This window comes from Pseudopipra pipra, chromosome 28, assembly GCF_036250125.1.
Source record: "Pseudopipra pipra isolate bDixPip1 chromosome 28, bDixPip1.hap1, whole genome shotgun sequence".
NCBI classification, from domain to species: domain Eukaryota; kingdom Metazoa; phylum Chordata; class Aves; order Passeriformes; family Pipridae; genus Pseudopipra; species Pseudopipra pipra.
In genome coordinates, this window is record NC_087576.1 from 3,998,860 (window position 1) to 4,023,470 (window position 24,611).

The 24,611-nt window shown below is 46.3% G+C and overlaps 1 protein-coding gene across 1 annotated transcript in view; it reads left to right on the top strand.

The window, feature by feature from the left end:
• Positions 1–342: 342 nt before the first annotated feature.
• LOC135403760 (tetraspanin-15-like) overlaps positions 343–24,611 on the top strand; it is a 45,393-nt gene continuing 21,124 nt past the window's right edge. The window contains 3 exon segments of the mRNA XM_064638063.1: positions 343–631; positions 9,475–9,660; positions 21,569–21,643. Coding sequence (XP_064494133.1) covers positions 545–631; positions 9,475–9,660; positions 21,569–21,643 — 348 coding nt within the window. The 5' untranslated portion in view covers positions 343–544.

A 24,611-nucleotide genomic window follows, 5' to 3' on the forward strand; every position in this document is an offset into this window, starting at 1 on the left:
ACAAACCCTTCCAGGACCCGTGGGCTCTCCCAGGGCTGTATTTTCCTCCCCACACCTTTCCTTTCAAACATTAAACCTCCCCGAGCCCGGGTGTAACTCCTCCTTCCTCCTCACAGGTGTTGCACCCCCAGCAAGGCACTACAGGTGACTCCAGACAATTCTGGGCTCCCACTGATCTCCTGTGGGGAATTTTCCCCTGTTTTTCCCAGATTTGGGGCTTCCACTTCCCCCTCTGCTGCTGTGAAATCACTCCTGGGAGCTGCAGGATTTCAACCCTGTTTCACCTCCCCAGGATTGCAACACGTTCCCTGTTAAAGATCTGTTCCACATCCGCCGATTTTTGGGGTAGGAATTGATCTAAACCCCAACTTAAGCCGAGCTTTGCTGTAGCAGGAAAACCCCAGCTCAGCAAAGGGTTAAAGCTGTTCCTTCCCCCTGACTGCTCCGGCTCCTGCCAGGCGGAAGTTGGAACCAGCAGTTCAAGTTCAAGCCTTGTTTCTGTGCATGATTTTCCTCAGGAACCAGCCAGGAAGGAGCTCCAGGGATGGCCCAGGATTCCCAGTGCCAGAATTCCCACCTCTATTACTACAGCATCAAATTTGCCCTCTCCACCTACTCCACGCTCTTCTCGGTAGGTGCTCCGCTTCCTTTTCCATCTCTCCCGGTGTTCTCCTCCCCCAAATATCCCCCCACAGGGTTGGATTTGGCTTTTCAGTGTCCAAAATTCCCCCTCATGGGTTGGATTTGGCTTTTCAGTGTCCAAATTTCCCCCCCCCCATGGGTTGGATTTTCCGAATTTACCCCCCCACGAGTTGGATTTTCCAAATTCACCCCCCACCCCATGGGTTTGATTTGGATTTGCAGTGTCCAGATCCCCCCTCCTGTGTGCTGGATTTTCCAAATTTGCCCCTCATGGGTTGGATTTGGCTTTTCAGTGTCCAAATTTCCCCCCACACGAGTTGGATTTTCCAAATTTACCCCCCACCCCATGGGATTGATTTGGATTTGCAGTGTCCAGATTCCCCCTCCTGTGTGTTGGATTTTCCAAAATTCCCCCTCATGGGTTGGATTTGGCTTTTCAGTGTCCGAATTTCCTCCACTGTGGGTTGGATTTTCCAAATTTACCCCCCTTCCACATGGATTTGATCTGGATTTGCAGTGTCCAGATTCCCCCTCCTGTGCGCTGGATTTTCCAGATTTCCCCCTCATGGGTTGGATTTGGCTTTTCAGTGTCCGAATTTCCCCCACTGTGGGTTGGATTTTCTGAATTTCCCCCTCATGGGTTGGATTTGGCTTTTCAAAGCCCAAATTTCCCCTTCCAAACCATCCAATCCCGGTGCAGCGAAGCCCCTCGTGCTCAGTGCTGGTTGGGTCCAAAACTGGCAATTTTTGGTGAAATCGTGGGGTTTGGTGGATTTTAAAGCTCATCCCTGGGATTTTCCTGCCCCAGAACTGCTCCTGGAAATCTTTTGGGTCCGTCAGTCACATTTTGAGGCATCTGGAGCTTAAAAACCAAATAAATTTAGTATTTTCACCCCATGGCATGGTCAGATCCCCCCTGCCTGTCTCAGACATGAAGGAAGGGGAGGTTTTATCCACTTTTATAATTTTAAAAATTAAAAATAAACTTGCTTTTAAGCAGTTTTGAATTACTGAACTATGGTCAGGACTTCCCTGCACCTGGGATATGCAAAGTGTCAGAGCAGGGGAAGAGGAAGCAAGAAATCCCACATCCTTTTAGGGTCTCAGGAGGTATAAAGTGATTTTTTTAGGCTCAATCTTACATAATCCTGACTATATTTACAAATATTTCCTCCTGAGTGTTAGATAACCCTCGTGGCCTTGCTGGGTGTGTGTGTCTAATTGCACAGAAATCCCTGTACAGGTGCCCAGGGAGGGGGTGGGGGCAAGCAGGGCTTGAAAATGCTTTTTATTTCCATATTTATTTCTTGTTTAAATGATCTAACTCACTGGAAAGGGCAGGGCTCACCATTAATAACCAAAAAAGGGGTTTTTTTGGAGAATATCTCCCTGATTTCCTCGTGGTGTGGTGGGTAGCATGGCCAGATTCCTGCTCTGCACCCAAAAAGCCCCAAAAATCCAGTTTCTCTCCCTCCATTTCTAGCTGGTTTTATAATATTTTACAACATTTTACAAGCAACTTTTGGCTGCAAAATGAATCTGTGGGGAAACCCAAGGTTTTGGTCTCTCTCAAGGGCCAAATTCCCCTCAGTTTGAGGTTTCCCCAGATGCCTTTGACCTGCTGGAGAGGTTGGGAGGAGGATTTAATCCTAATTAACCTGCACCCAAAGTTGGAGCTGTGCTTTGGAATATGGATTAACAATGGGATAATTTAATTTCTAAGTGTTTATTAATTGCTGAGGAATTTTGAGGGGCTCAGTGGGGTGAATCCACCAGCAAGAAGAGACTCATAATTTCCCCAAAAATAGAAAATAATCTGCACCTAAAGTTGGGGCTGTGCTTTGAAACATGGATTAATGATGGGATAATTTAATTTCTAAATGTTTATTAGTTGCTGAGGAATTCTGGGGGGCTCAGTGGGGTGAGAAGAGACTCATAATTTCCTAAAGAATGGAAAATAAGTAGGAAAGAAAGGCACTTTGAATCACTCCCACCCTGCCTGCCCTCAGCCCTGGGATGGTCCTTCCATAGGGATCCTGCTCCAGGGAATCCATAGGGATTGTGCAGCTCCAGGGAGCCTTTCAGCTTGACCTATTTCTGGCCTCATTTGCACCAAATTAATTCCCTGGAGCTGTCCAAGCCCTCAAAGCTGCGTTAACGAGCCGTGAAGGGCCGGTTTGTCCCTGGAAAAATGCATTCCAGAAAAAAAAGCTTGTGGAGGAGCTTGGATTTCCTGAAGGATTTGAGATTTCCTGAGCGAAAATTCAGTGGAATAAGGGTGGAGTAGGTTCCCCACAAAGGATTGAGGAGCTTTAGGGGGAGATCCATCAAAGGGTTGTCCCAGCCTGCAAAAACATGGATTTAGATCCTCTAAATCCTTCCCAGTGCCTTGGTTACAGCTGGAAAAATCCCTGAAGGAGCGAGGGATGAGCCTGAGAGTGGCTTTAAACCAGACTTGGAGCCAAGGGCAGAGAGGTTTGGGCATCATGGGCTGGTTTTATACAGGAGGTTTTAATCCTCATTGAGGATTCCGTGGAGCAAAGACTTGGAGTTTTCTTTGCACAGAGGAACCCTTCTTTCTTTTTCTTACTTTTCCCATAAAATTGAAAAAAGATATTTTAATTGACCCTTGTAAAAGCCTATTTTTCACATTTCTATGCACTGTTGGCAGCTGAGCTTTATATGCTGTAGTTAATCATTGTGTTATTGATCCCAAGATTCTACTTTCGATGACTAAAACCATCCAGCCCTTTCTAAATCACATTTTCTGAGGCATTTTGGGGTCATCCTGGTGAATCCACCAGCAAGAGGAGTCTCATCATTTCCCAAAGGATGGAAAATAAAAAAATAAATATTAAAAAGCCACTTAGAATCCCCCTGAGGAGGAGCAGCAGCGCCCTGTTGTTAACTGAAGCCTTCAAAAGGTGGGGAGGACGACACTGCTGCGAGACGAGGCTTTGAAAATTAAATTTTGCCCTTTATTTTTGCGCTTTTGGTCACCTTGGCTGGAGAGTGAAGTGCTGCCCCGTTCCCTGAGCTCCTCATGGGCCTCTTCTCTGACTCACATCGGCTGTGTGGGCTCGTCGTGACTTTGGGTGTCCCTGAGCGAGGAGGAATCGCTGCCTCGTGTTAACACAGCCTTGACTCATCCAGTTAATGCCATTCCCTCTGGAAAAAGCCACTTCTGGGGATTGGACCTGGGCAGGATTTGAGGCTGTGCTGGTTTGATCCCCCTGAGTTTGTGGTTCCTGTTTGTTCTCTTGTGGTCGAGGGTCAGTTTTGTCACTTGGGGCTTTTGGGGACGAGGGGGATGTGGCACCTCTTGGGTGTTTGGTGGAAAGTGGCCTCAAGCTGGGGGGCTGGAGCAGCAGGAGGGGCTGAGGGAGCTGGGGGGGCTCAGCCTGGAGCAAAGGAGGCTCAGGGGGGACCTTCTGGCTCTGCAACCCCCTGACAGGAGGGGGGAGCCGGGGGGGGTCGGGCTCTGCTCCCAGGGAACAAGGGACAGGAGGAGAGGGAACGGCCTCCAGCTGTGCCAGGGGAGGGTCAGGTTGGATACTGGGGAAATTCCTTCCTGGAAAGGGCTGTCCAGCCCTGGCACAGTGGTGGAGTCCCCATCCCTGAGGGAATTTAACATCCCTGGGGATGTGGCACTTGGGGACATGGGGCAGTGGTGCCTTGGCAGTGAACTCAGTGACCTTGGAGGGCTTTTCCAACCCAAAGGAGCCTATGGATCTACCCCATGACCCAAGGACTCAGTGCCTCCTGAGAGAGGAGGTGGCTCCATGGGATGGAATTTCTTCCTGGAAAGGGTGGTCAGGCTTTGGCAGGGGCTGCCCAGGGCGTGGTGGAGTCCCCACCCCTGGAGGTGCCCAAGGCAGGCCTGGCCGTGGCACTCAGTGCTCTGGGCTGGGTGGGATGGTGAGAATCAGACACAGGGTGGACTTGGTGATCCTGGAGGTCTTTTCCAACCTGGATGACTCTGGGATTCTGGGATTTTCAGGACAGGATAGGACCGGGCACAACCCTTGTAGCATCGAGTGGTGCCTCTGAGCTGGAGGAGCAAAAACCAGCCCCAGAGTGACTCCAGGAGAGCTTCCCAAACTCCCTGACTCACCCCTGGGAGGGCTGTGAGCTCAACCCAGCCCTCTGGCACCACCCAAACCCTGCCAGCAGCAGCAGAGCTGTGTGTTGAGTTATTTTCTGCCCATTAATTGCCTTTCATCCCACTCTCAGGTCTTTAAATGACTCTGGCACCAGTGGGACAGTGATTTCCACCAAGAATTCCCACCTTTAGCTCTCCCAGGTCCCCAGTTCCTCACCCAGCTCTTCCCTGGCTGTCAGAGAAATGCCTGGAGAGGAAAAGCAGCATCTTTGTTATCCTGCTAAGAGACAAAGTTGGAGCAAAACAGCTTTGGGAAAGGGCTGCAAAGGTGGGGAAGGGTTCCAGTAGCTCCTCAGCAGCTGGAGAAAAGCTCCTTAAATTGTCAGGTTTTTAACAACCCCCCACGGGCTGAACTTCCCTGTTTCTGCTCTGACAGTTGTTTTGCTTCTTGGTGTCAGAGGGAGCTGCACAAAAGCCTCATCCCAGCCCGGCAGGTCTGCCCAGCTCCCTTGGGAAAGGTTCAACTGCGGGTTTGGAGCTGTTAAAGTTCTGCCTGTGGGGAAGGGTCGGTCACAGCAAGGTGAGAAATTCAAGTTTGTCATTTTAGATGCCCAGGAACATGATAGGGAGGGGTGGGAGCACCTCCCAGGGGTCGTTGGTGGGGTGGGAGGGGAGCTTGGACATCCTGGGGCACCTTCTCCATCCCCTGCCCACTCTCAGCTCCAGGAAGCACTAAAATCACACAGAGCTGGAATTAAAGTCCAAGTTTAAATCCGTGGTGATGATTGTTCCATCCCAGGGCTGTTCTAATGTAGAAATGGGATAATCACTCCCTTGCTAGAGGGAAAATGCAGTTTCCTTTTTCTCTCTCAGACCAGTGGCAATTCCCAGCTTTCTCTCCTGGCATTTCCACCCTGTTTAGGTGATCAGCGGGTAATTAACGTTTAACTACAGAGGATTTAGCAGCAAACTTCCTTCTGTCATCGAGTGGGGGGGGGGAGGAAAAGGGTTGTGATGCCAGGACTCCAAAATATCCGTGCTGAAGGAATTCGTGGCAAAAACATCCCCCCACCCCCCCGAGAATCCCCGTGATGAAAACCAGGACACCCAGGCTTTGGGGGGGAGACTTTTTCCATGCTCAAATCCTGCCAAAGATGGTTGGGATGATCAGATTTTGGAGAAGTAAAGGATTAATTATTCCCTTTGTAGCACCACAGGTCCTGGCAAAGGCTTTGATGCTGCTGGTTTGCTCCAAGTCCAGCTATTTTTTCTCACAGAAACGCTGCTTTTCAGGGAACACTTCTCTTTCTCCCCATCCAAATCCCTCTGCTGCCCATCTTGCAACATTATTCCCTGCTCATCCTTCCAAGACTCATTATATTCTGCCTTCCTTTGCAATCTGCCTTGCTGAGAGAATTTCCAGGATATCTATTCCCTGCCTCGAGGTGTGAGTTGCTTTGCAGGAGGCTTTTTTTGTGCCTGAAGCTGCCTTCAGTAGAAACAACTCATTTTTTTAATTGGCATGTGTTTTTTTAGCTGGTGAGGTGTGGAGATGGGCTGTGCCCACTGCCCTGGGGAGCCTGGGCAGTGCCCAACCACCCTCTGGGGGAAGAACCTTTGCCTGGGATCCAACCTGACCTGCCCTGACACAGCTCCAGCCATTCCCTGGCTGCTGTCCCTGGTCCCCCCAGAGCAGAGCTCAGTCCCTGCCCCTCCTCTGCCCCTGCCCAGGCAGCTGGAACTGCACTGAGGAGCTACTGGAGCCCTTCCCCACCTTTGCAGCCCTTTCCCAAAGCTGTTTTGCTCCAACTTTGTCTCTTAGCAGGATAACGAAGATGCTACTTTTCCTCTCCAGGCATTTCTCTGGCAGCAAGGGAAGAGCTGGGTGAGGAACTGGGGACCTGGGAGAGCTGAAGGAAGTCACGTTGGATTAGCAGGACTTTCCTGTCCTGAAGCTGTGCTGGCTCTGACCAGGGACTGAGTTGTCTTCCAAGTGTTTTCCAATCCCTCCCAGAATAATCTCCACAACTTTCCAAGGCATTGAAGTGACACTCACAGGCCTGGAGTTTCCAGGGTCCTCCTTCTTGTCCTTCTTGAAAACCAGGACAACATTCCCCAGCTTCCAGTCAGCTGGGACCTTTCTGGATTCCCAAGATCCCTCAAAAATCACTGAGAGAGCTTTTGCCATGACATCAGCAGCTCCTTGTGGATTCTTGGCTGAATCCCATCAGGCCCCAGAGATGTGCAGGGATGTGCAGCAGCCTCACACATTCCACAGGCTTCCAATTTCCCAAAGATGCTTTTCAGCCCTGCAAAAGCAATTTTGAAGCAATGGACGACGAAAACCCTGCTGGGTTTCCCTCCCCTGCTGGCAGGGGAAGCCCATCTCAAACGGGCTCCTTCCTCATCTCAAACAAGCTCCTTCCTCATCCCAAACAAGCTCCTTCCTCAGCCTCTCAAGGCTCCAGCCCTTGAACCCCCTCCTGGGTTTGCTCCATGCCCTTCCCTCCCTCTGATCACAGATGGATTAATTAAAGCAGGGAAAGTGGCTCTGATGGAATGGTTGGGATTAGTGGGGGATGCATGGTGGGTATTAATGGATCCCCCCACCTCCAGAGCCAAATGTATTTCCTGGGACATGGTAAAAGGGATAAACATGAAATCAAACCTAATCCCAACGCACCAAAGCAAGGCTTAAAATAGAGTCTAAAGATGAAACTGTGATTAAAAGCCTGTTATCATTAATGAGCCTTGTCTGTTTAGTTGCTGCCTGTTCAGTTTCTGCCTGTTTAGTTTCAAATAATCAAAGTGTCTGTAAAATATCACAAGTCTAAATGTCAGGTTTTGAGAGATTTTGGTTCCTTTATAGCTGAGATGGAGCCTGGAACAAACAGTGATTGATAGACATGAAATAGTGAGAAAAACACACCAGAAATAGTGGCCAGGTGGAGAAGGAACAACTCAACCCCGAAAAAAACAAGAATTGTACATGAAAATTAAGGATTGAATTGTTGGCGTGAATTAGCAGGAAAAGTTTGTGGAAAGTCATTAGGAGCAATGAAGGTGAAAGTGATGGAAAAGGAGTGGAAAAAATGGAAAAGGAGGGGGAAAAGAGTAAAAAAGCAGGGGGGAAAGGAAGGGAAGGGAGTGGAAAAGGAGTGGGAAAAGTAGTGAGAAAGGAAAGGGAAAAGGGAATGGAAAAGGGAATAGAAAAGGGAAGAGAAAAGGCAATGGAAAAGGAGGGGGAAAAGGAAGGGGGAAAGGAGGGGGGAGAGAGTGAAGAAGGAGTGGGAAAGGAAGGGAAGGGAGTGGAAAAGGAGTGGGAAAAGTAGTGAGAAAGGAAGAGGAAAAGGGAATGGAAAAGAAGGGGGGAAAGAGTGAAAAAGGAGTGGAAAAAGGAAGGGGAAGGGAGTGGAAAGGAGTGGGGGAAGTAGTGAGAAAGGAAGGGGAAAAGGGAGGGGAAAAGGAAATGGAAAAGGAGGGGGAAAGGGGAGAAGGAGGAGGAAAAGGAGGGGGGAAATGAATGGAAAAGGAGGGGGAAAATAAGGGGGGAAAGGAGGGGGAAAAGAAGGGGGAAAGGAGTGAAAAAGGAGCAGAAAGGAGTATTTTTCTCCTGTTTGCAGATGCAGGTTTTTGTCTGTGGCCAGGCAGGTTTCCCCCAGGATTCTCTCGCTGTGATTTGGGATGGGAAAGGGCTGGAAAAGGAGGATGAAAAAGGCTCTGGGAGCTCCTCGGTTTCCTCTCTGCCTTTGTGAGGTGTCAGCTCGGGGCCAGCTGAGCAGCCACTCGCCCGGGGCGATGGAACAGCTCCTGACAGCGCCAATCCCTCGGGATAACGGGATAACGGCGCGGGCTTTGTGCTGAGGGCTTTGATGCTGAACGAGCTGAAGGGACGCAAAGAGCACTTTTGGAGCCCGGTTTTAACCCGGCGTCGTTAGACTCTCCTTGTCAATTAGGGCCGGTTCGTTGGAGGGGGAGGGAGGTTGTCAGAAATAGTCCATCGGGATTTTTGTGGTGCTTTTCATCCAGGGATCAAAAGCGCTTCGTGATGGCGAACTGAGCTCGGGTTTAATTGGGGGTGGTGCCCTGAGCTCGGGTTTAATTGGGGGTGGTGCCCTGAGCTCGGGTTTAATTGGGGGTGGTGCTCTGAGCTGGGGTTTATTGGGGGTGCTGCTCTGAGCTCGGGTTTAATTGGGGGTGCTCCGAGCTCGGGTTTAGTTGGGGGTGGTACAATGAGCTCAGGTTTAATTGGGGGTGGTACAATGAGCTCAGGTTTAATTGGGGGTGCTGCTCTGAGCTCGGGTTTATTGGGGGTGGTACAATGAGCTCGGGTTTATTGGGGGTGGTACAATGAGCTCAGGTTTAATTGGGGGTGGTACAATGAGCTCAGGTTTAATTGGGGGTGCTGCTCTGAGCTCGGGTTTAATTGGGGGGTGCTCTGAGCTCGGGTTTAGTTGTGGGTGGTACACTGAGCTCGGGTTTATTGGAGGTGCTGCTCTGAGCTCGGGTTTAATTGGGGGTGGTGCTCTGAGCTGGGGTTTATTGGAGGTGCTGCTCTGAGGTCAGGTTTAGTTGGGGGCTGGGGTGTGGGAAGAGGGCAAGCGGGGATTGGATGTTGAACATCCTAAAGCTCTCTGGGTTGTCCTTGGACATCTCCCACCTTCACCTCTCCCATGAAACCTTTTCTTTTTCCCACTGGGAGTGAATCCCATTCCGTGCCTCCCGTGCAGATCCTGGGCCTGGTGATCCTGTGCATTGGGATTTATGCTGAGGTGGAGAGGCAGAAGCACAAGACCCTGGAAGGGATTTTCCTGGCTCCAGCCGTGATCCTGCTTCTGCTGGGAGTCACCATGTTCCTGGTGTCCTTTGTGGGAATGGTGGGGAGCCTCCGGGACAACCGGACACTACTGAAGACGGTGAGACCCTGGGGGTGGGCTGGAGGGTCTCAGGGAAGAAAACTGGTGTATCCTGAATCATCACCATGACTCTGTGTGGTTTTAAACCCCTTTCTGGGTTTAAATGCTGCCTGGTGTTGCTTCTCCGTGTTCTCAGCTCAGCCATGAATTGGTGGAGAGGGAGTGGGGAGAGGATGGATTTAAGTTGTGTGTAAAATACCCTCATTTCCTATTTCAGTTGTGCGTAAAACAGCCAATTTCCCTGTTTTCCATGGCTGAATCCTTCCCAACATGCTGGTCTTTCCTCCTGGGATGACAAGGGGATTATTCTGGGGGCTGAGATTCCACCTCTGGTGGAGCAAGATCTCCACTGTTGAGTTGATTTTACCTGTGATGATGCCCAGAGAAAACAGCTTTGTTTCCTTCCACAAGGGAGTTGTAAGCAAAGAGAAAAATTACCTTGGAAGTCCAAATTGGAAGAGATCCAGGACTTTAGGGCAAAGCTGTTCGCTTCCAACCTACTTTCCAGGGCTTTGTTGGTGTGTTGAGCACCTTCCCTGCAGCTCCTCGAGGGGTGACACCTCTGCCTCCAGACAGGGGGTTTACAAGGGGAATTTTGGGCCATTCCCTCCAAACTCCTATTATGTATGGGTTATTCCCCATGGCAGGAATGAAGCTGCTGAAATCCACAGGGAGAAAATCCCAACCCACAGAGGCAGGATTAGGATTATTTCATTTTCTCAGCTGTGCCCACTGAAGATTTGATTTGTCCAGCAAGCTGTGAAACACAAACGAGCTCAGATTTCTCTCGCCAGGGATAATTCCCACCCTCTGATGTGTCAGTTTTCCACTTCCAAATCCACTCTGAGTTGTGGAATCAGGATTAACGGGGATTCAGGGGCATTAAGACAGAAAGAGAAGTGTTATCAGGAATTGAAAGTGCTTCTCCTGCCTTGGGATCAACCAAAAGGAGGAATGTGACACTCAAGAGCTTGGACAGCAGGTAGACAAAAAAGCAGGTGAAATGTTCTGCACACCAACATAAACTCAGCTTTGGAGGAAAAATGATTACTAAGTGTAGTGGGTTGACCCTGGCCAGATGCCAGGTACCCACTACAGCCACTCTCTCCTTCTCCCTCTGCAGCTGGACAGAGGAGAGAGAAAAACCAACAGTGAAGGACTCAGAAGTTGAGATAAGAGCTGGGAGAGGTCACTGACTGATCACCATCACGGGCAAAACAGACTCAGAGTGGGGATATTAATGGAATTTATTTACAAACAGGATCAGAGCAAAAGAGTGAGAAGCAAAATAATCCTAAAAACATCCTCCCCCCACCCCTCCTTCCTTCAAAACTCAACCTCCTCCCCCAGCAGTGCAGGAGATGGGAACGGGGGTCACGGGCAGTTGTTGTTTCTGCTGCTGCTCAGGGAGAGGAGTTGGAGTCTTCCCCTGCTGCCGTGGGGTCCATCCATGGGAGACAGTCCTGGATGGAGCTCTCCAGGGTGAGTCCATCCATGGGAACAGTCCTGGCTGGAGCTCTCCAGGGTGGGTCCATCCATGGGAACAGTCCTGGCTGGAGCTCTCCAGGGTGAGTCCATCCCATGGAAACAGTCCTGGCTGGAGCTCTCCAGGGTTAGTCCATCCATGGAAACAGTTCTGGATGGAGCTCTCCAGGGTGAGTCCATCCCATGGAAACAGTCCTGGATGGAGCTCTCCAGGGTGAGTCCATCCCATGGAAACAGTCCTGGATGGAGCTCTCCAGGGTGAGTCCATCCATGGAAACAGTCCTGGATGGAGCTCTCCAGGGTGAGTCCATCCATGGGAACAGTCCTGGATGGAGCTCTCCAGGGTGAGTCCATCCATGGGAGACAGTCCTGGATGGAGCTCTCCAGGGTGGGTCCATCCATGGGAGACAGTCCTGGCTGGAGCTCTCCAGGGTGAGTCCATCCATGGGAACAGTCCTGGATGGAGCTCTCCAGGGTGAGTCCATCCATGGGAACAGTCCTGGATGGAGCTCTCCAGGGTGAGTCCATCCATGGGAGACAGTCCTGGATGGAGCTCTCCAGGGTGAGTCCATCCCATGGAAACAGTCCTGGCTGGAGCTCTCCAGGGTGAGTCCATCCCATGGAAACAGTTCTTCCCCAGCTGCTGTCCCGTGGGTCACTTCTCCATGGGCTCAGTCCCTCAGGAATGAGCTGCTCCACTGTGGGTCCCCCCCAGGGCCCACGAGTCCCACATGGGCCAACCCTGCAGCCGTGTGGGCTCCTCTCTGCAGGGGCTGCAGGTCCCTGCCCGGCCCTGCTCCATCTGGGGCCTCCCCCGGGTCAGAGCCTCCCTCAGACCCCCCCTGCTCCAGCCTGGGCTCCCCCTGGGCACAGGGGGGTCTCTCACCCCGCTGGTCCCCCCTGGGCACAGGGGCACAGCTGCCCCCCTGCCCTTCCCAGGGGCTGCAGGGGAACCTCAGCTCGGGCTCCTGGAGCTGCTCCTGCCCCTCCTCCTGCCCTGCCCTAGGCTCTGCCTTGGTGTTCCAGCTTCTCCTCCGGCCTTCCCTGGCTGGAATTCTGTTATTCCAGCTTCTCCTCCGGCCTTCCCTGGCTGGAATTCTGTTATTCCAGCTTCTCCTCCGGCCTTCCCTGGCTGGAATTCTGTTATTCCAGCTTCTCCCTCCGGCCTTCCCTGGCTGGAATTCTGTTATTCCAGGTTCTCCCTCCCTCCTTCCCTGGCTGGAATTCTGTTATTCCAGGTTCTCCCTCCCTCCTTCCCTGGCTGGAATTCTGTTATTCCAGGTTCTCCCTCCCTCCTTCCCTGGCTGGAATTCTGTTATTCCAGGTTCTCCCTCCCTCCTTCCCTGGCTGGAATTCTGTTATTCCAGGTTCTCCCTCTGTCCTTCCCTGGCTGGAATTCTGTTATTCCAGGTTCTCCCTCCCTCCTTCCCTGGCTGGAATTCTGTTATTCCAGGTTCTCCCTCCCTCCTTCCCTGGCTGGAATTCTGTTATTCCAGGTTCTCCTCCGTCCTTCCCTGGCTGGAATTCTGTTATTCCAGGTTCTCCCTCCCTCCTTCCCTGGCTGGAATTCTGTTATTCCAGGTTCTCCTCCGTCCTTCCCTGGCTGGAATTCTGTTATTCCAGGTTCTCCCTCCCTCCTTCCCTGGCTGGAATTCTGTTATTCCAGGTTCTCCCTCCCTCCTTCCCTGGCTGGAATTCTGTTATTCCAGGTTCTCCCTCCCTCCTTCCCTGGCTGGAATTCTGTTATTCCAGGTTCTCCTCCGTCCTTCCCTGGCTGGAATTCTGTTATTCCAGGTTCTCCCTCCGGCCTCCCCTGGCTGGAATTCTGTTATTCCAGGTTCTCCCTCCCTCCTTCCCTGGCTGGAATTCTCTCTGCTCGATCCCTTCCTGTTCCCAGTGTGTTACCCCAGAGGTGTTGCTGTCACTCCTGATGGGCTCAGCCTTGGCCAGCGGCAGGAATTCCGTCCTGGAGCAGCTGGAATTGGCTCCACCAGACAGGGGAAGCTTCTGGCAGAAGCCACCTCTGGAGCCCCCCTGCTCCCAAAACCCAGCCAAGAAACCCCCTTCACTGGGCTTGGATTATTAAGAAATTATTAAGAAATACAAGGGCTTTCCCAGTTGGTTTGATAGATAACATATAGAACATCTCTATACATCTCCTTTATATATTGATCCTTCAGTGCCTGATATTATTTTATATTTATTCACAATATAAATATTATATTTATAATAATATACAAATATATGTATTATAATACATAATATATAATATATAAATATATATTTATTATAAATATATATTAATATATAAAATTAATATATATAATTATATATTAATATATTTATAATTAATATGTAATTATTATATATAATTATATATAATTATATATTATTAATATAATATATATTAATATATATTTATAATAAATATATATTAATGTTATATATTATGTATTATAATATATAATACATAATACATATTATAATATATTATATATTAATATATATTTATAATAAATATATATTTATATTTATTTCATATAATACATAATATATAATAGTATATATAAAAATATGTATATCTATATAATATATCCTTTATCTATTGCTGCTTTAATGCTTGATATTGATTCCTTTATATGTATTTATACATAAATATATATATGATTAATATATAAATAAGAAAAATATTAAAATAATATATAGAGAAATAATATCTATATATATGATATAACCTTTATATATTGATGCTTTAATGCTTGATGTTGATTCCTATTTATATATATAAATAACATCTATATCTCTCTATATAATATATTCTTTCAATATTAATACTCTATCACTTGATATTGATTGCTTTATGCAAATATCATCTATATTTATATTATATATCTTTTATATTATATATCTTTTGATTATATATATTATATATTATATTATATATCTTTTGATACTGATTCCTTTATATATATTCATATATAAATATGTATCTAAATAATATATAAATAAGAAATAATAGTAATATATAAATAAATTATATATTTTTTTTATATATATCTATATATAAAATATAACCTCAAATTCATTAGAAAAATCCCAGGCAGGACCTGGGAATTTCAGTTGCTCTTACAAAGGGTTGGATTTAGTTGCTGGGTTGGGGGTTTCTGTTGGAAAAATCCAGTTTCTCCTATCAAAATTAACATTTCCCTCCCCCTGAAGAAGTGCAGAGGGGCTGATTGAGACAACTCTGCTTTGAGAGTGTTCATGGGGATTTAGTGAATAAACTGTAATAGAAAAATATAAACTGGAAATGTAAAATATAAAACTATAAAATAGAAATGTATAAATAGAAAATATAAAAAGAAAATATCAAAATGTATAAATAGTAAATACAAAAAGACAATATCAAAATGTATAAGTAGAAAATATAAAAAGAAAATATTAAAATGTATAAATAGAAAATATAAAAAATATCAAAATGTATAAATAGAAAATATAAAAAATATCAAAATGTATAAATAGAAAATATAAAAAATATCAAAATGTATAAATAGAAAATATAAAAAGAAAATATCAAAATCTATAAATAGAAAATATAAAAAGAAAATATCAATGTATGAATAGAAAATATAAAAAGAAAATATCAAAATCTATAAATAGAAAATACACAACAATAAAAATGTAAATATATATTTTAGTTTTATATTTTCTATTTAGATCTTTTTAATATTACGATATTTATATATTTTATAGTTTTATAAATATAAATATAAAACTCTAATAAACATAGATCTAAAATATAAATATATAAACCGTAGAATGGTAAATACAAAAATAATATATCAAAATAGATAAAATATTTAACCCACACATTGATATTTATATTTATTTTTATTTTTTATTTTTATTTTTATTTTTATTTTTATTTTTATATTTTATATTTATATTTTATATTTATATTTTTATATATTTATATTTTATTTTAATATTTTATATTTATATTTTATTTTTATATTTTTATATTTTATTTTTATATTTTATATTTATTTTTATTTGTATTTATATTTTATATTTATATCTGAATATATATTTACACTGCTCTTTCCAATATCAGCCCCAGCAAGATGAGAAAATCAAACTCCAGCAGCAGCTTCACCACTTGTTTTCTTTACAATTTCCTATTTTCTCTCTCAGTGTCGACCCTGGGATGCAACTTCCTGAGCTGGGCTTAAAATGTGCCTCCCCCTCCCTGATGCAGTGGGAATAAAGAGGGGAAATGAAGCAAAGGACAGATTTGGGGGGTGAGGAGGTGAAATGATGGCCAAGGACAGATTTGGGGGGGCTAAAGGGGTGAAATGAAGGCCAAGGACAGATTTGGGGGGTTGAAGAGGTGAAATGATGGCCAAGGACAGATTTTAGTGTTTGAGGAGGTGAAATGATGGCCAAGGACAGATGTGGGGGGTTGAGGAGGTGAAATGAAGGCAAAGGACACATTTGGGGGGGTTGAGGAGGTGAAATGATGGCCAAGGACAGATTTTAGTGTTTGAGGAGGTGAAATGATGGCCAAGGACAGATTTGGGGGGGTTGAGGAGGTGAAATGAAGGCCAAGGACAGATTTGGGGGGCTGAGGAGGTGAAATGGTGGTAAAGGACAGATTTGGGGGGGTTGAGGAGATGAAATGATGGCCAAGGACAGATTTGGGGGGATGAGGAGGTGAAATGGTGGTAAAGGACAGATTTGGGGGGTTGAGGAGGTGAAATGATGGCCAAGGACACATTTTAGTGTTTGAGGAGGTGAAATGATGGCCAAGGACAGATTTGGGGGGGCTGAGGAGGGAGGTGAAATGAAGGCCAAGGACAGATTTTAGTGTTTGAGGAGGTGAAATGGTGGCCAAGGACAGATTTTAGTGTTTGAGGAGGTGAAATGAAGGCCAAGGACAGATTTGGGGGGGTGAGGAGGTGAAATGATGGCCAAGGACAGATTTGGGGGGGTGAGGAGGTGAAATGATGGCCAAGGACAGATTTTAGTGTTTGAGGAGGTGAAATGAAGGCCAAGGACACATTTTAGTGTTTGAGGAGGAGCACAGGGTTGGCAATCACGGGCCCATTGTGTGGATGGGGAATTGTTCTCCCGGGCAGATAAATGGCCCTGGAGGAGCCTCAGCTCCTGCTGATTCGAGGGCCCTGAATCACAGCAATCAGAGCAGCTGGTTTTCCCTGATTTTATGGGGGAAAAGGCAAAAACTAAGGTGGAAAACACTGCAGCACATCCCTGTGCCAGCCCCGAATCTTCACCCACTGAAATCCAGGTTAAAACAGAGGAGGTGAATACACCAATAAATAAAGGAGTAAATCCCCTCCTTTTTCTTCTGCATTTGGAACGGTGTGAAATGGTTTGAAAGAATAAAATGGTTTAGTGGAATAAGGAAATAATTTAAAAGACTTGATGAGGAAACAGTTATGAAATAGTTTGAGTCGCTGATGAAACAGCTTAAAACAGTTATTAATGGGAGAGTTAAAGCAGTTATATTAATGGAAGAGTTAAAATACTTATTAATGGAATAGTTTAAGACAGTTATTCATGGAATAGTTTAAAGGAGTTAATGAATAGTTTGAAAGAACTAACTGAATAATTTGAAAGAGTTAATTGAATAGTTTGAAAGAGTTGATTGAATAGTTTAAAAGAGTTAATCTTTTGGGGGTGCATTTCCATTGTCACTTCCCCAGCAAAGGGGCCAGGTGAGTCCCACTGCAAAAAAAGGGTTTGTCCCACAAATATGAAAGTAGGGACAGGTCCCCAAGGGGTGGAAAATCTGGACTTCCCTTCCTCCAGATCAAAAGAAACTTGTTGAATTTAATTTCTCTCCCTCCAAAGCACAAATCCCCCTGGGTTTTTTGGAGTTTCTAGGGCAGCAGCCCCCAGGTTTTGTCCTGTGTTTTGGAACTGGTTGTTCCCTCTGCATAAATGGGAACACATGGAACGTGCAGCCTTTGAATGCTGAGGTGTGTGATAAATAAATCTTTCACTCCACCTGGGAGGCCACTAAATCATCTTTTCTGCCTCCCAGAAACACGAATCCAGGTTCTCTTCCCCGCAAAACTGAAACTTTAAATGATGTTTTTAAGGCACCATCTCTCCCTGATGTCACGTGGCCCTTCCTCAGCCTTTGCTTTGCTGCTCAAAGGCTGTTTTCTCTGAAAACCCAAAATCGTTGTTTATTCCCACTGAGAACCAGCTCTCAGAACTGCTTTGAAGCAAGAAAAAAAAAAAACACCTAAAATCTGTCAGGGATGTCTCCTCCACAGATAAAACAAGGACAACAAAGCCCAGATGAGGAGACTTGGCAGAGCAGCTCCTGTTTGAGCAGCACAGCCACGACTCCCTGTGCCCAGGACACTCTTTTATCCCTAAAACCCCATTATTTTATTTAGGGAATGTGCTCCAAGCCCCTCCTGCCCACCAAGGCCGGGCCTGCACTTCATAGAAACACAGAGCCGGGGGTGGTTTGGGCTGGAAGAGACCTTAAAGATTATCTGGTTCTCATCCCATGGGCAGGAACATCTCCCACTATCCCAGGTTGCTCCATCCTGGCCTTGGACACTTCCAGGGCTGGGGCAGCCACAGCTTCTCTGGGAATTCCATCCCAGCCCCTCCCCACCCTCACAGGGAGCAGTTCCTTCCCAATATCCAGTAAATCTGCCCTTTTTCACCTCAAGTCTCCTTCTTCCTTGCCTGTTTTCTGGCAAACAGCTCATCCCTCTCCCACCCAAAATCCCGTTGGAGTCACACTTGGCCCGGGGTCTCTCCAGTGTCTCTGAGCTCAGGACTGAGGCTCAAATCTCCTTTCCTGGGCTGATTCCTGAATAAACCCCAGGGTGGTTTATTCCCCCCTCATTGCTCCCATCCGTCCCTGATCCCTGTTCATCCTTCCTGCTGGACAGGACGTGTTCCAACCGGGAATTGGAGGGGGCTGCTCATCCTCTGGGAATGAAGCAGCAGCAGGTTTTCACCCCTGGCAGCCAGACCTGCAGCTGGAAACATTTCCTTGGCATCATCTCGGTATTCCAGGTGGTTTTTGTCTTCTGGGAGGTGAAACCTGAGGGACCAACTCAGCATTCCAGGTGGCTTTTAAGCTCCTGGGATGAAATTTGCCATCAAAAACTTCCTCTCTGGAGCAGGGAGGCGGCAGGAAACCCCCCAGGCAGAGCACACATGGGAAGGGATCACTCCAGGCAGCCTGGAGAGGAGTCATGGAAAACGACCCTGATGGGGGGGTTATTCCCAAAATTTGAAGGAGACCTGTGTTGAAGGCTGAGGCAGAGCCCAGGTTTGCTCAGCTGGGCTTTGGGAGGGACTGAGGATGATCAAAACCTGGCTGGAGACTCGTTAGAGGAGGGAAGGGGCAGCTCAGGGCTCTGCAGGGAACAGGGGTGATCCATCCATTGCCAAGGTATCCGTGGGAATCAAGCAGCACAATTGATTAGGAATGTTGGACTGATGAGCTCTTCAGGTCGACCTGGCTGTGTCCACTGTTAATTTAATAAGAATTGAGCTTTAATTTTAATAAGAAGGAAGCAGCTTTTTGCTGCTCCAGCACCTTGGGTGAGATCGAGGTGTGGTCGAGGAGTTCTCTCCCTGAAATCTGGGCTTTGGTTTGTGCTTTGGGAGGGATGGAATCCTCAGGGACCTTCCCAATCCCTCCTTCTCACCCCCTCTCAGGGATGGGAGAAGTGAACCCTAAATGGAGACAAGGCCACCCATTTAAGTGGCACTTCCATGGAGAGGGTGAATTTGTGCAAAAACTAGGGGGGGGGGGAGGGAGAAGGAACATCATCTTTTGTCCTGATTTTTATTTTTTAGTTGATTTATGATTCCCAACTTGCCTCAAACTTAGGGCAGCTCCGGGCAGGATGAAATGCTGTTTAATGGGGCATTTTGCTCTTTATTTTGCTGCTGGAGGCTGTTTAAGATAAAAAATGCTGATTTTTTTGGCCCTGGCGAACACCAAGGGCTGCAGTGTCCAGAGAAAAGGGAATATTATCAGGGATGTTGCCGAGAGTTCCATTCCCAAATGTGCATTGCAGGGACTGTGGCTGCTGCAACCCTTCAGAGTGCAAAAAAAATCCCCTTTCCACTCTGTCCATGCAGCCAGAGAGGGTTTGGATGGTCCACTTGGAGGATTTTTTTGGTGAAGAAGAGCTGGATTTCACTCAGACTTCACTGGTTTTAGGCTTGTGCTGGAGACCTGGATTTGGGGCTGCTTTGCTTGCAATTCCTCTCTGAATTATAAAGATGTGGATATTATATTATAATACACAATATAACAATGTAATAAATAAAATAGAATAAAGAATATATGTTAAGATATATTATTCTAGTATATGTAGTATGATAATTTATTATTATCATTTATTATTTATTATTTATTTTTATTTATTATTTATTTATTATTATAATAATAATTTATTATTAATATATTATATAATATATGAGACTAACATTATACATATTATATATCCTATATAGGAGAATAACATGATATGTATTATATATGATATATGAGAGACTAACATATATATAATATGTAAGAGACTAACATAATATGTTAGGTATCCTATATAAGAGAATAACATGATATATATTATATATGAGACTAACATAATATATATTATGTTATTCTTATGTATTATATAATATATTAATAATAAATTACAGATGACATATATGTACATATACATATATCTTCCTATAATATATTCTTTAATATATTTTATTTATTACATTGTATGTTACTACAATAATATTGTTCTAGCAATATATTGTAATATTATATTATATATTATTATGTGAATATTTTATTATAATTATGTGGATTTCTGAAGGTGAGGTTACAAATTGTGGGGTGTCCAAGGGGAACTGGGAATAATTTGTGTGACATCCCACATTTTCTGTCTCCCTTTTGTAAGGAATTCCAGTCTTTCTTCCCAATTAACATTGGCCTTTTATAAGGTTTTACAAGGACCACGAGTTGAGCTCTTTTTTGGGCTTTTTCTTTTGGAAAAGGTGAGTTTTCCTACCTGTGAATGTCATGATGGACACCAAACACACCAGAGTTTGCAGCCTCAATCTTTTGTCACGGTGGGATTGGGAAGAGCTGGAATTTTCCTGGAAAAACCAGCACAAAACCACTCAGATTTAATTATTTGCTTGGGTTCAAAGGCTGAAGGACAAAAATATTTCCAGAATTGAATTTGTCTCTCTTGTTGCAGCACTGGGGGATCCAGAGCCTTGGGCTGCCTCCAAAAACCCCATTTAATAGGAGTTTAAATGCATTTAATAGGACTTGAGATGATTTGTCACTGAGATAACACCTTAATTATCTCCTTAATTAGGGGTTCCCTTGCCTAATGACCCCTGGCCTGTTAGGAGCTGATTTTGGTGGGGATGGAGATGGAGCTGCTCCTCCAGTGGGACCTGTCTGGTGGCTCTGAGGACTCATCAGTGGGTGGGTAATTAAAACCCCAATGATTTGGGGTTTGGGGCATGAAATGGTGTTTGGCTGCTGCAGCATTTTGGTTTTGCTGAGCTTTGGAGGTTAAATTTTGGCTCCCTGACTTTGTAAACTCTAATAAACCAACAGTCCAAGTTAATATTGTGGTAATAAATTATCTCTCCCCCTCACCCCATCCCCCCCTTTTTTTAATAACTTTTTTTTCACCTTCCTTTTTCTCTTGAGGCTCCAAAATTGCAATTCCTGCAGTGCTTGGGAAAGCAAAAAAAGGGATGTTTTCTGCTCTGTCCAGGAGGGTTTGGATGCTCCATTCAGGTGGTTTTTTGGGTGAAGAAGAGCTGGGGGAGGGAACCTTGGGGAGACAGGTGGGAGCTGAGCAGAGCTTTGTTTTCACTCTTCCAAAGTGGGATTTGAAGCTGGATGGGACCTCTCAGAGAGGGACCAAAGGAGACTGATTTGTGAGGGCTGCACAAGCATCAAACCTCCTGGTTTAAGTCGTTTGCTCCACCAGGATGTTGATTCCCAGCCTGAATTTGTTGCCACAGGAGTTATTGCCTGGATTCTGTGGGATGTAAGATCCTCCACTGGATGTCCAGCTTGGAAGCTTCATGTCCAACCATCCCACCACACACCTGGGCCTACCCAGGGGTAACATTTGCTCCCACTGCTCCCATTTGGCCTCTTTTCCCACCCAGAATTTGGCCACCTGGCTTCTTCCACCCTTCCTTCCTCGCTTTCTTGAAGGGAACAAACATCTTTCCTTGTTTAGACTGAGATCTTTGGAGATTTGCAGGTCCCTGGAGAGCAGGTAATGAAATGATCTGATTTCCAAGTGTTTCAGGGCAACTCTCAGGTGTCCTGATGGCACATCTGGACACAGAGCTGGGCTAATCCTTCCTTTCCTCATTGCAGTTCTTCTGGGTGCTCCTGGTGATCTTCCTCACAGAGCTGCTGCTGCTGTTCATCGAAATCATCTTTGAGAACAAGGTGGGTGCAGCCAGGAGGCCTCTGAGTGCTGACAAACTCTGTCAGCAGGAGGGAAAACCCTCAATTATCTGTGATTCCTGGGATGGAAGGTTTTCCTTGCTCTGCTGGGGCTGCTGCTGGTGCTCCAAAGCTGTGGTGGATCTCCAGCACCACCCAGAGCCCCCAAGGGAGCCACAGAGTCTCAGCCAAAAACCTGGGGGGTTTTTTTCTTGAGGACTCATTAAGCTCCTCTCGTTAATTAGGTGAGCTTCTGGCTGCAGTCCTAAGGATGGGTCTGAGTCAGAGCTGAGCCTGCTGGACCAGAAATGCTTCCAGTGATGCCCTTTCTGGCCACCCTCCACCTCCTGCTGCAGAAACTCTGCTGGTCCCAATTTAATCTCAGCCCTGCAATCGAACGAGTGATTGAACAGCCAATATCCATCTCTGCTGGCTCAGGGAAGGAATAAGGGAGGGGAAAACCTCTGGGATTTCTGTTTCCAGGCTCTGAAAATCGATTCCCTGATGGACAAACTGCTCAGTGGTTTCAAACCCATCCCAGAGTTCCAGAAGGGTTTGGGGGGGGCAGGGCCCTCAAAGCCCATCCAGTGCCACCCTCTGCCATGGGCAGGGACACCTTTCACCAGCCCAGGTTGCTCCCACCTGGCCTTGGACACTCCCAGGGATCCAGGGGCAGCCACAGCTTCTCTGGGAATCCCATCCCAGCCCCTCCCCATCCTCCCAGAGAAGAATCCCTTCCCAAAATCCCATCTCCCCCCACTCCCTGGCACTTAAATCCATTACAGTGACAGGTTGATCCCAAGTCTTTCAGCTGCCTCTGGGCTGGAGCTGAGGAGGGTCTGAGACCCCCAGTGCTGCTGGTGGGATGGAGCTGGAGCTGCCAGAGATGGGCAAGAACATGGGATTGTTTGGGTGGGAAGGGACCTTGGAGATCATCCAGTGTCACCCCCTGCCATGGGCAGGGACACCTTCCACAGGCCACGTTGCTCCAACCTGACCTTGGGCATTCCCAGGGATCCAGGGGCAGCCACAGCTTCTCTGGGAATTCCAGCCCAGCCCCTTCCCACCCTCACAGCCAACAATTCCTTCCCATCTAGCCCTGCCCTCTGGCACTGGGAAGCCATTCCCTGTGTCCTGTCCCTCCATCCCTTGTCCCCAGTCCCTCTCCAGCTCTTGGAGCCCCTTCAGGCCCTGGAAGGAGCTCTCAGCTCTCCCTGGAGCCTTCTCCTCTCCAGGGGAACCCCCCCAGCTCTCCCAGCCTGGCTCCAGAGCAGAGGGGCTCCAGCCCTTGGAGCAGCTCCGGGGCCTCCTCTGGACTCGCTCCAGCAGCTCCAAATCCTTCTGATGTTGGGGATTCCAGGGCTGGAGCAGCTCTGCAGGTGGGGTCTCACCTGAGGGGGCAGAATCCCTCCCTCCCCTGCTGCTCAGGCTGTGGGATCAGCCCAGGAACTGGGATTTATTTGGGACTTCTGAGCCCCAAGGCTGAAGGGAGGCAGTGGGGGAGGACTTTGGGGTGCTGTAACCAGCTCCATCCAGCAGCTCCCAAGAGCTCCCCAAACACCTCTGATCCTTGAATCCTCAGTGCTGCTCCAAGGAAAATCAAATTGCTCGAGACCACAAACAGAAAATCAGAAGTGCTGCCACTTGCACACTGTTTTGTTTTCTTTTTTTGTGAAATTCAGCATTAAATGCTGTGCTTTGTTCCAAATCTGAGCCTCAGGATTGATTCCCAGCACCATCCTACACTGCAGGAATGCCAGGGAGAAAGGGGGGCCATCAGGAGAAGGGATTGAATCCTCCTGATGAAACTCCTGGATTGAGCAGAATCCATTAAAGGCCTAAATTGTCCCCTAATTTAAATTTAACGGGTGATATCAAAACCTAATTAAAAATCAAACAGTGGGGGAAGGAGAAAAGAAGGGTCTGACAAGTGATGAATCCACTTGACTGAAAATTGGTTGGAGGCACAAAATTGCATTTGGAACAATGGTTGTTTATTAAACTCCTTAAAACCATATTGAATTGGATTTTTGCTTAAATAAGCAGCAAGGAGGAATTAATTTAGTGGCCTTGAAGCTACTGAATATTGAAATATTGTGGAGATGCAAATGGGGCTTGGAGATCAACAGGATTGGAGGGGTCTTGTAACCAGGACTGAATTAACCCTGGGACATTTCTGTCCCACCTGAAACCAAGACTCAATTAGGGGTGTTCCCTGGGGGACAGGAGGATCTGGGGATGAGCCTTTCTGGGGAAAAAACAAGCAGGGAAAGGGTAAAATCTGGGTGTTTTCTGTTGTGTCGTTAATGGGGAGCAAACCAGGAATTAGAATCTTAATAAACTCCCCCCAACAGTCCCCTGAGGGCTGTTTGAGCCCCACGTGCTGGTTTTCCTCGCAGCTCTGAGGTGCCTTCATCCCTCTTCTTTCCACCTTCTTCTGTTCCTGCTTTTCCCAACCTCTAATTTTCCTGTCAGAGTTAATTTATGCACAGCAACGTTCCCTCCCCCCTCTTTCGCCCGTTTGTAACTCAGAATAAAGTTCTTTTTTCCCTCATTAACATTCCTGGTGGATTGTGAGGAGTCAAAGACTCTTCCCGGGACATTCCCAGCTCCGTTCCAGCTCAATAAGAACCTTCCCAGGCACCTGGAAAATGGGTTTTTAGTTCAATTAGTGGTTAATTGGAAGGAAAAAAATCAAGAATAAGGAAAAAAAATCAAGAATAAGGGGAAAAAAAATCAATAAAAAGGAAAAAATCAATAATAAAAAAATCATTAATAAGGAAAAAATTGATAGCAAAAAAATCAGTAATAAGGAAAAACTGATAATAAAAAATTAATAAAAAGGAAAAAATAATAAAGAAATCAGTAATAAGGAAAAAATTGATAGCAAAAAAATCGGTAATAAGAAAAAAACAATAATAAAAAATGAATAAAAAGGAAAAAATCAATAATAAAAATAATATGGAAATAA